The 16,167-nt window shown below is 36.2% G+C and overlaps 1 protein-coding gene across 1 annotated transcript in view; it reads left to right on the forward strand.

Annotated features, from left to right (window-relative positions):
* Window positions 1-16,167, forward strand: part of LOC129277803 (patatin-like phospholipase domain-containing protein 7) — a 46,892-nt gene that overhangs the window by 3,491 nt on the left and 27,234 nt on the right. The window contains exons 2-12 of the mRNA XM_064110119.1: window positions 2,210-2,291; window positions 3,731-3,804; window positions 5,713-5,801; window positions 6,666-6,815; window positions 8,139-8,298; window positions 10,279-10,359; window positions 10,915-11,043; window positions 11,953-12,033; window positions 12,449-12,647; window positions 14,811-14,873; window positions 15,557-15,708. Of these exons, the coding sequence (XP_063966189.1) occupies window positions 2,210-2,291; window positions 3,731-3,804; window positions 5,713-5,801; window positions 6,666-6,815; window positions 8,139-8,298; window positions 10,279-10,359; window positions 10,915-11,043; window positions 11,953-12,033; window positions 12,449-12,647; window positions 14,811-14,873; window positions 15,557-15,708 (1,260 nt within the window). The remainder of the gene's footprint in view (window positions 1-2,209; window positions 2,292-3,730; window positions 3,805-5,712; window positions 5,802-6,665; window positions 6,816-8,138; window positions 8,299-10,278; window positions 10,360-10,914; window positions 11,044-11,952; window positions 12,034-12,448; window positions 12,648-14,810; window positions 14,874-15,556; window positions 15,709-16,167) is intronic.

Here is a 16,167-nt window from a genome sequence, read left to right on the forward strand (position 1 = left end):
CGGACAGCGCTCTGCGGCCGCTTTTCACCAAAATTGCGGCTCATTGTAGCAGATCAATGCGGACGGAACGGCGTAATGGAAAATATGCAAAGCTTTGGAGCGGATTTCTTTCTTTTTCTCAATAAGACAAAAATGCTATGCCTTGGAATGGAAATTTGAGTGTAAAAACGGGGGTCCCCTCCGTGGCACATACCCACTATGCATTATATACTGAGTGCCCCCCCCCCCGGAATAGCGTATCACTATTAGGCCAAGAATATGCTAAATATAATAATACTACAATAATCTACCAATTATACTACTAAGTACTATTTCAAGGAGAAGGCTCACTTCAGAACTTAAAGAAGATGAAGCTTTGATAATTTCAGCAAAAGATTATTTAGATCTAATCAATCTTGGAATAAAATCTAGTAGAGGGGGTTCTCACTCAGATTATAGTCAGACAGGGGTGTGCGGCAGAGACCTCCAAACCCATACCCAGTCCCACGTCCATGGTTCTTTTGCTGTACCCATGTCTAACTACGTTCAGTGAAAAGTGGACCCAAGTTTACAGATTTTTAACTTTAAAGGACAAGTCCACCCCAACAAAAAGTTCATTTGAATAAAAAGAGAAAAATCCAACCAGCAAAACACTGAAAATTTCATCAAAATCGGATGTAAAATAAGAAAGTTACAACATTTTAAAGTTTCGTTAAATTATACAAAACAGTTATGCATATCCTGGTCGGTATGCAAATTAGGAAACTGATGACGTCATCCACTCACTATTTCTTTTGTATTTCATTATATGAAATATTCTAATTTTCTCCCCATTGTCAAGGGAAACAACGATAAATTAATCCCTGAACATGGGGAATTAGCAAATTGTTTAATGCTTTATCTTTCAGTCAAGCTGGTCCTTATTATCAAATCTGTAAAAAATTGAAATAATGTATAATTCAAACGTACAATACAAAACCAAAGAAATAGTGAGTGAGGGACATCATCGACTGTCTCATTTGCATGTCACCGAGTTGCACATGTCACTATTTTTAATAAGTGAAACTTTTAAATGTTAGAACTTTCTTATTATACATCCGATTTTGATGAAATTTTCAGGGTTATTCTCGTTTCATTTTTCTCTATTTTATTCAGATCAACATTTTTCTGGGGTGGACTTGACCTTTAAATATGACACATTTTCAGATGTAATGTAATTTAATGAAAAAAAAAATCTTAGTGTTCGGGAGGTTGCGAACCCGCGCAGATTGAAGCTTCTGCTGCGGCGTTTAACTGCACCATACCAGACAAACTGATCATTGGAATGAAAATTACGCTAAAAGTATACGTTTTGTGTGGATATAAATATTCATGATGCACACATGACTCCGCTGTGCATTGCAAATTGCCAATGTCAGTAACATTATATGTCAGCTGGAGTATGTTGGAGCAAATCAAAAAAAATCTCGGACAAAATAGTAGGTGAGTAAGGGAACAAAACAAATAGTAAGAGACCCATGTCTTTAGATTTTTTTTGTGAAAATGGGACCCATGTCTAAGGATCTATTTAATGGAAAGGGGTCCCATGTCTAAGGATCTTTCTTGAAAAATTCACCCATCCCAGGAGCACATCCCTGTATACCCAATACAGTGGCGGACTGTGACCCGGAGGAGACAAAGCATTGGAGGGGCACAGCATTGTTCACGAACAATAGTGCCCCTCCAATCATTGTCTCCTCCGGGTCACGGTCCACCAATAACCCAATATATGCGAGTTACCCCCTCCCCGGGCCTATAGCAAGCACCATGAGTGAGAATAGATCAAACTAAGCAAGTATTGAGTTGAATGATGAATCCAAAGAGCAGGGAAGATAATCAGCAGACCTAACAGTTGATTTTGGAAAGGTTATTTGAAAATAAGTTTTTTTTTCTTTTCATGTTTTTCTTTTATACTCCATGAAGAGTGGGGGAATCTAGCCAAGAGGACTCTATGATGTATTTCTATAAATATGATATTGATCAATATCATATATAAAAAAAATATTATCACAGATAAATGTACCTCTTGTCAAGAAAAAATCAAAATTTTTCAATTTGCCTGTTTCCTGCATGATAATGATTAGATTTTTGTTTTGATAAAGATTTTTTTTTTAATGAATGATTGTGAAGATGAGGATATTTCTAATTTCTAATACCTATTTATGTTTTTCATATTCCATTTTGATTGCAGACTTTCATTTTGATGTTCATTGTGATTGCACTTCTTCTCAGTTTGGTTGCCTTTCTCATCTCTGTCATCATCAAAAAGAGAAGTAAGATTTTTAATCCCCTCTTTTAACCCTAATACTCCGGGAGGGGGGGGGGCATAATGCCCCCCCCCCCCAAACACATGTCAGTAATGAAAGACATTTGTACCATAAATTGCTATTCCTGAGGCTTTATTTAGTGAGAAATACCAAAATCTATGATTTCTCGCATAAATTAGTTGATAAAAAAAATGAAAGGACTTTCGTAAATTTAGCTATACAACTTTCCAGATTACGTTATTCTTGACCCTTGTGCAAAATTTTGAGGCAATTCGGTGACCCATGGCTGAGATCTCGGGGGAGGGGGGGGGGTGATAATGGCCCGTCCCCGGTAATAACAAGCTTTGAAATACCCCGGGAGAATTAGGGTTAACACGGGACCTTTACTGGAGGTGTTTCACAAAAAGTTTATTGTGTGACTTATACTATGCTTGAACCCTAATGTTTGCATCAAATGAGCATGATGTAGATGTAATGAATTTGGTGGTTTGTTGGTTACCACACGCATGTGATGCAACTTCAAATTTTCAGAGTAAATTTTATATTTCACACTCACCTCTTTTTGAAACACCCCCCATTAGGTCTACTATTAATTTGGTCTACTCCACTCATATGTTGCCCAATTGCCCGCAACATGTACTCTATTATCAACATGGTTCATTGTCATTTTGTCAAATAATAGTTGATTTGTTGTCTATTTTAGTAGGCGACATGTAGCTCAACCAACTGGAAAATCGGATGATATTTAAAAAAAATATGCTTAATGACATTTAGACCCAATGGTTATTATATACAAGTTGTATTCTTCAGAAATTACCAACAGGATCAATATCTCCTTTCTTAATCAAAGCATTCTCTACCAGTGATTTACAGAGAAGAAGTACAGACAATGAAAAGTATATGTGCACAAAAAGGTAGTATATTGAAGCCGATAAAGCTGACCAGTCAAGAACCCGTAGGCCCGTATTCTGAAGTCAGGTTTAACTTAGACCATGGTCTAACTCTGTGCTAAATTTATGGGAAGCCAAAAGTGTCAAAATTTTTATTAAGTTGTATGTTTCTTGTGTTTACTGTGCTCTTTCTTGATTCATCGATGATGAAGACAATCATCTATTATACTTCCTAGACAATTATGAATGATTTGAGAGCCAAATGAGCTGAAATATGATATCTCTACTGTTAGTAATTTACGTAACAATTGGCTTTCCATACTTAAACCACAACTTTAAACCTGAGTTTAATTTAAACCCGGATTCTCTACCAGTGATTCACAGTTAGAGAAGAAGTGCAGACAATTAAAAGTAAAGGCGCACAAAAGGTAGTCTTTTCAAGCCGATAGAGCTGACCAGTCAAGAACCCGTAGTTTTTCATCTACAAGAGAGAACTTTCATGCATCTTACAATTGCTAATTTTTCATCAAAAGCTGTTTTTTTCTTTCAATTTAGTTCAAGCACAACCAAAGCATCGGTTCAGAAAGCGAGATAAAGTGATGTTTTATGGCAGAAAAATGTTGAGAAAGGTAAGTTATGTTCATTATTATTGGGATCGAATTAAGTGTAGTTTAAGTTATATTGTCTCATGTATTACCAAAGAGAATAACTTAAAATGTTAGTTCTCTAATTCATTAACATATTCGTTTATGTAACAATATGAAATTTGTAAAAAAAAATATATATGATGACCTAACATAATATAATAACATGTAAGTAATTTGATATTTTCTTTAAATATGTTGTTTATTTTGTAAGGCTAAAAGAGCTTCAAAACTGATAAGATGAGATGAAAATTAGAGTTACTACTTTTTTTTGCTCAATTCTACCTTTGAATTAGACATACGTGTATTATATATACAATCACAAGTACTGAGATATCCACATCAATGGAAAGCTTTGAACCCCTAGAATAGCACATGAAACTCCACAGTTAGGAGGTTGGAAATGCAATAACACACAAGGAAAATTGGTCGGTTCAGGTGATGTCACATATTGCAAAAAACATGATCCATGGATACCAACCAAGTGGTGAAAGAGAAAGAAAGAAAAGGAGAGAAGGTGTGTTACTAGTGTGTGTGTGTGTGTGTGTGTGAGAGAGAGAGAAAGTTTGGGGGAGGAGTAGTGATGAGGTATATATATATATATGGTTCCATGACATTTGCTCCGGCGACGATTGCTCCGATCGAAAATCTTCTCATTAACCCAGACATCAAACCTAACCTCCAAAACTAAATAAACCCTAACCCTAATCTTTACATCATTCTGAACCAAAAACTCTATTACAATCCTCAATCTAAGCCTATGTCCTCTAAGATATTATGGCCCGAGCAAATGTCGCAGGAGCATATGTCGTGTCACCATATATTCCATCTTATGGAGCTTATGCTGCCAGCAACTCTTTTGATTCTCTATACCAGTACATAACCAGAGAAATGGGCTTAAGTTTGACAGTGTCAGGCCTTGGATTAGATTGATGATTATTCCTCAAAATACAAATATATATCTCAAATTTCACTTTAAAGTACCACATTTAAACCTGATATCCATTGTATAATACCAGTCCTGTGTACTTTTTGGCTAAAGAACAGGGTTTTGGACTCCTTTCCCATGAAAAATAAAAGTCTCCTTATATGTTTGTCATGATAGGGAGTCTGGAAATGTCAACATCAATTGTAGCAATATCCATACCCCCCACCACATATTTCTCCTTTCTTAAAGTTCCCCACTCCCCATTATATTGTTCTGAATGTTTGTATGTTGAAACAAACATGTAAATAATGACATCTCTGATGGCTACATTTGATTTCTTTGATTATTGTGTGCAAGTATGATTATCATTAAAAAAAATCTACCCTACCATCAGTCGTGAAAAATCTACTCTACCATCAGTCGTTAAATATCTACCCTACAATCAATCATAGAAATCTTCCACACTATCAATTGCGAAGCGTTTAATGTTACTGGGACTTGGAAGGTTGTTATTTATAAGGACTACCAGCATCACCGGATTGTCAATAGTAGACATTAGACATTTCTAGATAGAGGAAGCATTTCTTAGGTGGATTCAATCATAAAATATGTCTTGGGATAGAGTTGTGAGTATTTTTCCTTAAAATAAGTGTAAACATCAATATGCTTAGTTTATCATCATTTTTTATCATCACCTTTTTTATGTCTGTTTTGTTTGTTTTATCCATATCATTCAATAACATGTCCATATCATTCAATAAATTGTCAATATCCTTTCCTGGAGTAGATGAGAATGGTTTAATTGTCTAGTTTTTTTCTTGTTGCAATTATTGCATTTTAAAAGGGAATATTATGTCATCATCTGGAATGCATATACATTTAAAAAAATGTTTTCAGAGAATTCTGTAGCTAATCGAAATGCTCAATGATTTTTATTATGTTTCATTTATAAACTTTATTACTAGGTCAAATCAATATCAGGACCAGTGTACACAGTGCACAGAAAGATGAGGAAGAGAAAAGAATATATGGACCTTGCAAAAACTATAAGAGGGTAAGTATATAAAAAAAGAATACTAATTGCTTTCAGTTTACTATTTTAAGAGTTACATATAACTACATATAAAGTTTCAAGTTCATGAATTTTATTCATCTAAATTTCGTGATAATATTAAGTATGAGTGGTTTGTTGATAATGTTCATATCTATCAGACAATGCTCTGTCACTCCACAATTATAAGCTCTGGCTTTAGCAAAGCTGCCAATGTGGAACTTAATAAAACGGAAAAAAAATATTGAAAGGAATAAATTCCCTGTAAGTACCAATTTTTTTTACTTTGGGTCAAGTGTTGTGAATATTGATCAACTCCTTGCCAAATTAGTGTTGTACCAGGATTTGAACCCTGACCCTTATGATCTATAGTCTGAAAAGATATCCAGTAGACCACTTCTCTACAAACAATGATATCAATTCAATTTCAGTTCAGTTTTTCAATTCAATTTTATCTCATTCCATATAAAAAAAAAGTGACATCAATGGATATAAATATGACAATCAAACTACCGGTACAACAAAATGACTTAGGTAAAATTACATGATTTAACATGGATATTGGCTGCTGTATAAAATCCCAGAGGATTTGTCTGGACAGCCACCATAACACCAAATTCATAGTGAAAGAATATCAGTTAAGAAGGAACTATAAATTATGATAGCTTGATTGCATAAAAATTGTAATTTGATGTTATCTGCCTATTTCTAATATACTGATCATGTATTCACTGGACTTACACCATTACTGCCATTGTATTTTATCTCCTATGCTGGCGGGGATGGCATTTTGTAGAGAAGACTTTATAGAAATGGCAACTATTGTATATATTTACTGTTATGTAAATGTTCTAATTTCTTTTAAAGTATCCTACAGAATACAGATAGTGACAGGAAACCGATGCTTCAAGTCAAGGAGCCTCCTCCCGCCATCTTGGAAGCGGACTTTAGAGAGTTACAGCTCCCTCCAGAGTTTAGGATCCCAACAGAAGTCCTCTACATGCTTAAAAACATCAGGTAACCATGGCGATGCCATATTCTTTAAAATCTGCCTCTAGTCTAATATGTTGTATGAAGATAAGGATTAAGAAGCTGGAAAGATCGCACTTTTTGATATTTGATTACAATTTTGTGTGCATTGCGAATTTGTAAATTACTGTTTATTGTAGATGCTCACTTAAGTTCAATTGCAAGCATAGGGATGTGTATTTCACTGTGATAAAAAAGAAATTAACAAAAGTATGTAACTTGAAGGTTTCCATGGCGAAGAAGAAAGAGTTTAGAGGTTTCATGGTACACCATGTATTCTTTCATGGGCATGTGGTGGTCCTTTAAAGGACCATACAAACTTGATGTTTCAATAAGTAGTTTTGCTACAGTCTCATTGTAAATGTCATTCAAATGTAGAACAATGGGATTTCTTTTATATCAAGGCAGATTTTTTTTTCTGTAACTTGAAATCCTCAATAAATTTTATGACGATTTCTCCAAAGGTGATATATTTAAAGGACTAAATGTTGTCTATTGATTGAAGCCTCATGCTTTTTTTATTATATCATTCAATGTAGTTCCAGGCTATAGACTAGTGTAACATAGAACGTAATGGTTTATATGCAATCATTTAATAAATTTTTCAAGTTACTTTAAGTTATTGGGGAAAATGTACATACAATAACTCTCATCTCTCTATCTATCTCTCTGTCTTTCTCTCTCTGGCTACATGTGATAGGAAGTATATATACATATATATCCATTAAGAGAGTGGAATGACTTCCTCTAGAACTTCCTCAAGATCACATTGAATTGATGGTAGAGTTACATATATAATATGGCATCTGTGAATGTGTTTAAGGAAAGCTTGAGAGAGAGAGAGAAAGGGGATTCAACAACAGACAGGTAGGGGAGGAGAGGCATACACAGCAGCTAAAATGATACACTACATGTATATATAGTATGCATGTAAAGCATAATGCTTATTTTATGAAAGATATATATAACCAGTGGCAGATTGAAAACATGTTACAAAAAGCCCATCACAGGTAAAGATAAAAGTAAAATAGAATTATTTAAGCAAAGGAAATTTCAAACATTTAATTTCATTGGGTTTTTGAATGGGCTCTTAGAGCCTCCTTAACCCTGCCACACTCACCTGTACACCCTCGTCGTGAAGACAGTGAGATGAGGCCTTCAAGGTAACTTCAAGGTAACTTCATTGATGCGTTGTCAACCAATCTTCTTTGGATTAATATGAATGTCTTGATTTACTTCCCAATAATGGTGCAATTTGCATGTATATGATAATTAAGAAACACATGAATTCCATGTTTTGTGTATCTTTAGGGTATTTGGTCACTTTGAGAGACCACTATTCCTGGAGCTGAGTAGATCTGTAGAGAGTAAGTTCCTTCCGGCTGGAGCCTATCTGTTCCAGAGGGGCCAACCAGACGATAGCATCTTTGTTGTGCAGTGTGGCCGTCTTCTTGTCTATATTACAGAACCCGTAAGTCAATGTAATGCAATAAGCCAGTTCGTAGTTCCACTTTGCGCATGATCAGAGGAAGGGCATTGCTACTAAAGTGACATGGTGGTTTAAAATTTAATGAGATAAGCACCAACTTTGATATCTTGATTATTCATGAATTCTTTTGAATTGTGTTTTTCATTTACTTCCTCAAAAAACAACAATGCATCCTCGAACGACTGGTATTTCACCGTTTGCCAAGTACATTGTACAACATGCTATAATATGCATTCAAAGTAGAAATGCAACAAATACCTTCATTGATGTGCTATTCTAGTCACCTGGTCTATTCAATTTCTTCATCCTGCTATGTAAAGCACGGTTACGTAATATCTTGCTTTGAAATCTGCCTATCATAATGAAAGAAATGAAAGGTCATTTGACCAAAATTGTCCATTAAGTAACTACGAAATGGTCTAATGGAAATAAGATTCATTCTGAAGTTCAGTTTAGCTTAGACATGGTCTAACTCGGGTAAAATTTCAAATTTATAAAAAAAAATACAACTTCTAGTTCAAACTCAGTTTTAGTCGATTACAAATTTTGCAGTGGCCAATCTTAACTGTTGTTGCATTATTCTATCATTAAATATTCAGAATCATTTTAAAAAATATTTTCAACTAATTAACAATATTAGTGTTACATGCCCCAGAAAAGATAGTAAGCAACCTTCTATTGTTAAATTCATGGGTCCTTATTCTGAACTGTGGTTTAATTTAGGCCATGGTCTAAATCTGTTCTAAAATTATGGGAAGCCCAAAATGTCAAAATCTTGTTAAAGACCCTGACCGGTGTAAAAACAGTCATATATCAAAATAAAGGTAATGATTCATGCAATACAAATATACCAAAAATATTACATATATCTCCTTCCATTTCTGACAAATATTAAATAAAAATCAAAGAAACTGCTCCTCCAAAGTACGCTTCGATTGAGCACCCCCACGTCGCCTGGAAATGATGACGTCACGTTGTGTCAGGAGGGTTGTGATTCCATAGGTTTGTGTACAAAAGCATTGGGTATTTTCTTCCATTTTCATGTTATGAATCCATATATTTTTTTTCGTTTTCAGATGAAAATGGCACTCAAAATTATTCACTGTTCAAATTGTTGTAAACCTACAACTATTCACTACCTTTTTTGTGATTTCTTTGTTTGGCTCTTATTGGGCCTAAATTGCTATGTCAGGAAAAGTTGTTATACATAATCTAAATGCAGATAGAATTGAAATCTGCGCCAAATAAGCAGGAAATAAAATATGGCAAAAACTAGTTCAAAACTGTAGATTTCATAAATTCAAGCTTGTGGGTAAAAATATATGTGATATCCCTCTGTGATAGAAGTGAAGAGAATGAAATGCGTTATCTGGAAAGCAAAAAATCACCCAGTTTTTCTGTGTACAAACCTATGGAATCACGACGCTTCTTACACAACGTGACGTCACGGTCTCGAGGCAGGTGAAAAGCACAATAAAGCCTATTTTCTAAGCGGGGTTCGAAGCCCGATAATTGGAATATTCACAAGCAAAATACTCAGCTGGGAAGCGGTGAAAATGCATAAAGCATACCTTGCTGTATTTAGTAGCTTATAAGCTTTCGATTGGTATAAAATTTATCAATTTCATTTTCGGGTCCGGTCTGGATCTTTAACATTTTGTATATGCTCAATGTGCTCTTTCATTAGGCTTTAATGGCATAGAAAACTTATTCAGTTATCTTCCCAGACAGTTATGAAAGATCTGAGAAATTGATAAATCAAACCTGTAGTGTGAAAGATTTGCAACATGAATGGCTATCCATTGTTTACCACACGTTAAAACAAAGTATATATCAAACTAGAGTTCAGAATACAGGTCGATAATTTCTTTCTTTTTTTAATCTTCATAAGTATTTTAAGAGGCAATTAATAGGAAAAGATTTTTTTTTTCTTCATATTTTATCTTTTTTTTCTTATAATAGGATGGGTCAGAGTATGAGGTCAAAGAGGTCACACAAGGTGATAGTGTGCACAGTCTACTCAGTGTATTGGATGTCATCACAGTAAGTATTTAAAGTAAAGCTTGGATCTCAAATTCTTTGTTATTAAGTCTGCCGCACATTTACATGATCCAACTCTGACACAAATTTTAAACAAATCGCATTTTGCATTAAACATGGAAGTTTGAAGACGTAAATTATTTCATTTGAAGTTGGGCATAATCAGAATTCTGCTTTGTGGTTGGAGGAAATTCCAAACCAGTTTAAAGTCACAGCCAATGATGATATTACGGTTTGAATTTGCTTTTAATCCCACGGGAGGCTTGAAAATAGACTTTAATTTCGATTTGAATATTCATACCACTTTTTGGAACTTTGATTGTTAAGATTGTGTATGTGGGAATGTTAGTACCAAGTGGGAATGTTAATACCAAATGCTATTACAATTTTGTATAGTGTGCCAGGCTTTAGGCAACATCAATGCCTAGTCACATGCATACCCACTACCAATCAGTCACTAGGTTCCACTTTATCATCCTGTGCAAAATTGTATGGTATGTACCCTGAATGTGTAATACATGGATTTTATATTGATTGTTCTTCTTATGTTATTGATAGGGCTATTCTGCACCATACAAGACTGTGTCATGCAAAGCGGCCGAGGATACCACCGTGCTGAGACTACCCGCTGTGGCGTTCCAGGCGGTGTTTGAGCAGTATCCCGAGTCTATGGTTAGAGTTGTACAGGTATGGAAACATTTTATGGGGATCTTAATGACACGTACTGTAGATCTTATGGAGATCTATGTGAAAAGGATCAATGTTAATAAGGTTATCTGGTACCATATATGATAAAGTCTTCTATGAAGAGGCTGAGTATTCATCCTGCTATGGCATTTCAGGCAGTGTTTGGGCAGTATCTACAGTCTTTAGTCAGAGTTGTACAGGTATGGAAACATTTTATGGAGATTTTAATGACACATTGATCTTTTGAAAGTCTATGTAAAAAGTATCAATAGTATTAAGGTTATCTGGTACCATATATGATTAAGTCTTCTATGAAGAGGCTGAGTATATGACCTGCTATGGCATTCCAAACTGTGTGAGAGCAATATCCCGAGTTTATAGTCACAGTTGTACAGGTGTGGAAAGACTTTACGAGAATCTACTTGACAAGTATAAAGTAGATCAATGTTAATAATGTTATTCGGTACCATATATGGCTATGTCTTCTAAAGATGCTGAGTTTACAAGCTGCTATGGCATTCCAGGCTAGCTGAGATCAGTATCTTGAGTTTATAATCAGAGTTATACAGGTATGAAAATACTTTACTTGACAAGTAAAATATAGATCAATGTTAATAAGGCTACTCTGTGCCATATACACTGTATGACTAAAGCCTGCTGCACACTACAGGATCTGATACAACATAGTTTTTTAACAGATCAAATTTTGTGTTAAATATAGGAGTTCCCAAGAAGTAGAATCATTTTATTTGCAGTTCAGCGCAATGCTAGGATGACTAATTCTGCTGTGCTGCAAGGTTTGTGGTCGGAGTAATATCAGAATTGACTTCAAAAGGAGTAAAGTCTGATTGGCTTCAAGTACATGTAACTGCTGATAATCATTACGAATTCGCTATTTTTTATGTGCAGATGATGATGATCCGTCTTCAGCGTGTAACCTTCCTCACGCTACAGAACCTGTTAGGTTTAGATGCTGAGCTCATCAACCCAGTAAGTAGCTTACTTTTTAAATTTTGTATAAATCACCTTTTATTGATAAAAAAGGGAAGCAATCATGATAATAAGCCTGCTCTAAACTAATATACACAGCAACATGAAATGAATATGGTACGTAATATGCAGAAGCAAACATAAAACGAGATATGCACGCTCAAATATATGACTCTCCAATCATTAATAATTGTCTGGGAAGACTGAATAAGATAGTTGTCTTCACCATTATAATATTGGGGAAAGAGCATAGTAAACATAAGAAACATGCAAAGTAAACAAAATTTGACATTTACAGTTTCCCATGAATTTTAGCACAGAGTTTAGGTCTAATTTAAAGCTGGCTTCAGAGTATGTGCCAATATGTGTAAATGACTCCTTCATGCTATTGTTGTATTGGTTATCTCGAATCTAGGACAACATAAGCAGCAAGTCTTTAGCCATCCACGCACTGAACAGCAAAGCAAGCAGTCCAACAAAGAGACAGACATCAGTCATGACTGCAGGTACAGCGACGGCGGGAGGAGGGTCCAGTTCAGCTCATTCAACCAGCAGTGTTGAGACAGTCATGAGAGTCAGTATGGCAGAAGAGGCTACCGACGTCTTCAAGTCAGGTGAGATAGATTGTCGTGTCACTGTTAGGATAGGTCTGTGTTTGAGTTCTTCAGAGTGAGCAACTTGTTGTTTTCTCTCCCTTTTATATCCCTTTTGTAGCCTTTTTGTAGCCCATTTGAAAAACGGCTAGATCACGAAGAATTTTGTCCATTTAGATTTTTCCATAGACTTTATTATTGTTAATGGTATTTTCGCTATCTGACATTTTTTTTGCAAAATGCTAGACCAAAAGTGTTTTCAGGAACTGCAATGAAAAATGCATTGATGTGTAGGCCGCCATCTTAGCTTTTGTTCTGCAAAGCAATTGCGCATTGAATGGACTGATCACTCAGCAAGGCAATGGAAACCATATGATATTTCAATTATCTTGCCGAGTGATCCAGCCATTGACATTTCACTGGTAAGTTCTACAAGAGTTAGTCAAATGAATATATTGACCAGGGAAATATTCAACTAGTATATCCATGAGTTAGGTTTAAAATCAGGAAATCAGCGGCCGAGAACTGAAGGGGGGTCATTTACAATAACAGAATGAGATTTAAAGTACGAACTTGAAATTATATAAATTGAATACAATTACTTCTTATTACAATACAAGGATATAAATTGTTGAAAAAAACATACCATACATTGTATTGAAAAGTATAAATATTAAGTACACAAATTATAACCACTACATTAATGTACATTGTACATGTATAGGTATGAATGGAAAGTACTAGAAAAGGGGAGAGGGAGAGAGGGTGATGGGATCAATTTATATATTAAGAAATCTTCATTTCATAGACACTCTCACAACCTGCGTAGTTCTCATGATAATTTGCTTGTTCACATCCCCACTCTTAATACAAAGATAACTTTGGGAGATCGTGCTTTTGCCTATGCAGCCCCAAAATTATGGAATGGTTTGCCGTATGTAATAAGATCCTGTCCATCAGTAGAAACGTTCAAACTTAAATTAAAAACCTATCCGTTCAAATAATTCCCATAGGCCTGCATTTCTTTACCCCCTTTTTGTCTCGCCCACCAGAGGTGAAGGCGAGACTTAGGGATCCAAATGTCGTCCGTCACAAACTTATAATGACACATAACTCCACAACCGTAAGTCAATTTTCAACCAAACTTGGATGGTAGATGGACTTGGGGGACCTGCATGTTTTGCTGCAGTCTGAGGTCACATGGTAAGGTCAAAGGTCATTTTCAGGTCAATGTTAAAGTTTACATGTAAGACTCTCTTATGACGCCTAACTCCGCAACCGTATGTCGCTTTTCAACCAAACTTGGATGGTAGATGGACTTGGGGGACCTGCATGTTATGCTGCAGTCTGAGGTCACATGGTAAGGTCAAAGGTCATTTTCAGGTCAACGTTAAAGTTTACATGCAAGACTCTCTAATGACACCTAACTCCGCAACTGTATGTTGCTTTTCAACCAAACTTGGATGGTAGATGGACTTGGGGGACCTGCATGTTATGCTGCAGTCTGAGGTCACATGGTAAGGTCAAAGGTCATTTTCAGGTCAACGTTAAAGTTTACATGCAAGACTCTTTTATGACACCTAACTCCGCAACCGTAAGTCACTTTTCAACCAAACTTGGATGGTAGATGGACTTCGGGGACCTGCAGGTTATGCTGCAGTTGGAGGTCACATGGTTAGGTCAAAGGTCATTTTGAGGTCAACGTTAAAGTTTGCATGCAAGACTCTCTTATGACACCTAACTCCGCAACCGTAAGTTATTTTTCAACAAAACTTGGATGGTAGATGTACTTAGGCGACCTGCATGTTATGCTGCAGTCGGAGGTCACATGGTAAGGTCAAAGGTCATTTTCAGGTCAGCATTAAAGTTTACGTGCAAGGCTCTTATGACAAGTGTTATTCCATCCCAGTCATTTCACAATGAAGTTTCGATATAATTCTCTTGCGTGCCCTCGCAAATCACGATATTTCTGGTTATTTTCATAAGTGGGCGAGACACAAAATTGCTTTTGCCTTGTCTAAATTTGTTCTCAAGCATTTCACTAGCTCTTAATTGCAGCGCAGTAGAATATATGCACATAGTTTCTGCGCTATATAAATCAGTATATCATTATTATTATTATAAATCTTGTATTTTTATTATTATATATTTTCTTTTTTTTTACAATTTGTTTTCATATTTTAGCTGAAGAAAGTGATGGAGATCCCACTCAGAGGGGGAGGTCAGGATCCATTAATGGACCTTCAGGTGAGGGTTATTGAAAGATATTTGCATTTGAAGAAAGGAGGAGGATGTAGGAGGGTGAAGAGGAGGAGAAGGAGAAGAGAGAGGTGGAAGAAGAGGAGGAGGAGGGCAAAGAGGAGGAGAAGGAGAAGGGAGAGGTTAAAGAAGAGGAGGAGGAGGAGGAAGAGAGAAGGAGGATGAAGATGAGGGGGGATGGCGGAGAAACAGGAGGGGAGGAGGAGGAGGGAGAGGTGGAAGAAAAGGAGGTGGAGGGAAGAGGATGAAGAGGAAGAGGGGGATGGTGGAGGAGCAGGGGGGAGGAGGAGGAAGGAGGAGTAGATGATTGTGAAGAGGGGGAGGAGGAGGAGGAAGAAGATAAAGGCAGTATAAGAATGCAGGAATGACTGATTGAATCAAATGACCAGGGAAATAAATCTGTATTGTGCTTAAATATGTAAGATGTATGTCTTAAGCTCATTATAAATAACAAGATTATTATTATCATCATTATTATCAGGAAGGAAGAAGATGGGAAGCAGGCATGGGGAGCAGAGAATAAAAAAAGATAAAGAAGTCAGAAGTTCAGGAGAAAGAAGAGAATAAGGAAAATTTAAAGCACAAGGTAGAATTCATTCAAAGAAGAATTCGTGTATAAAATAAGAAATTGACGCAAATTGCTAAGTTAATATGATCATTGTCAATACCAGGTCGTGTGTTGGGTCCCATCAGCAATTATCGAAGAGCGACCTCTCTTGATGTAGATGATACAGGTCGTCTTAGCATGAGTACATCTGACTTTGAAGCTGCAGCTGGAAGGGCGAGGGTCACCGGATTAGACGAAACAAAACCACTAAGACAGGTCAGTTACCCATGTCACCCATTTCTTTAAGGGGGGGTTGTAAACTGATCAACTCTGTGTGAGGTCTTTCATAGACTCTGTGTTTCAATTAGCCAGTATTAACCTAACAATTGAAATCCTAAGGAGGAGTACTGGAAAATATAGATCAATTACATTGTCTTTGTTCTTTAAATGTTTTCATATTTTATAATAATAATTATAACAATTGGCTTTATATCGCACTTTATCAACCTACAACTGCTCAAAGCGCTTCACAATTATTATTACCTGGTCACTGGATTCATAGCTTTAGCAGCCTGTTAGGCGAATACGTGCTAAACCATGGACCTACTACTCTGGTCCTCTAGCAGCCTGTTAGGCGCACACTTGCTAAACCAACCACAATGACGGTTGTTTCCTACCGGTACCCAATTAGCACCTGGGTGAGAGTGGCAAAGTGTGGATTGATGCCTTGCCAAA

Source organism: Lytechinus pictus, chromosome 15, assembly GCF_037042905.1.
Source record: "Lytechinus pictus isolate F3 Inbred chromosome 15, Lp3.0, whole genome shotgun sequence".
Classification (NCBI taxonomy): Eukaryota; Metazoa; Echinodermata; class Echinoidea; order Temnopleuroida; family Toxopneustidae; genus Lytechinus; species Lytechinus pictus.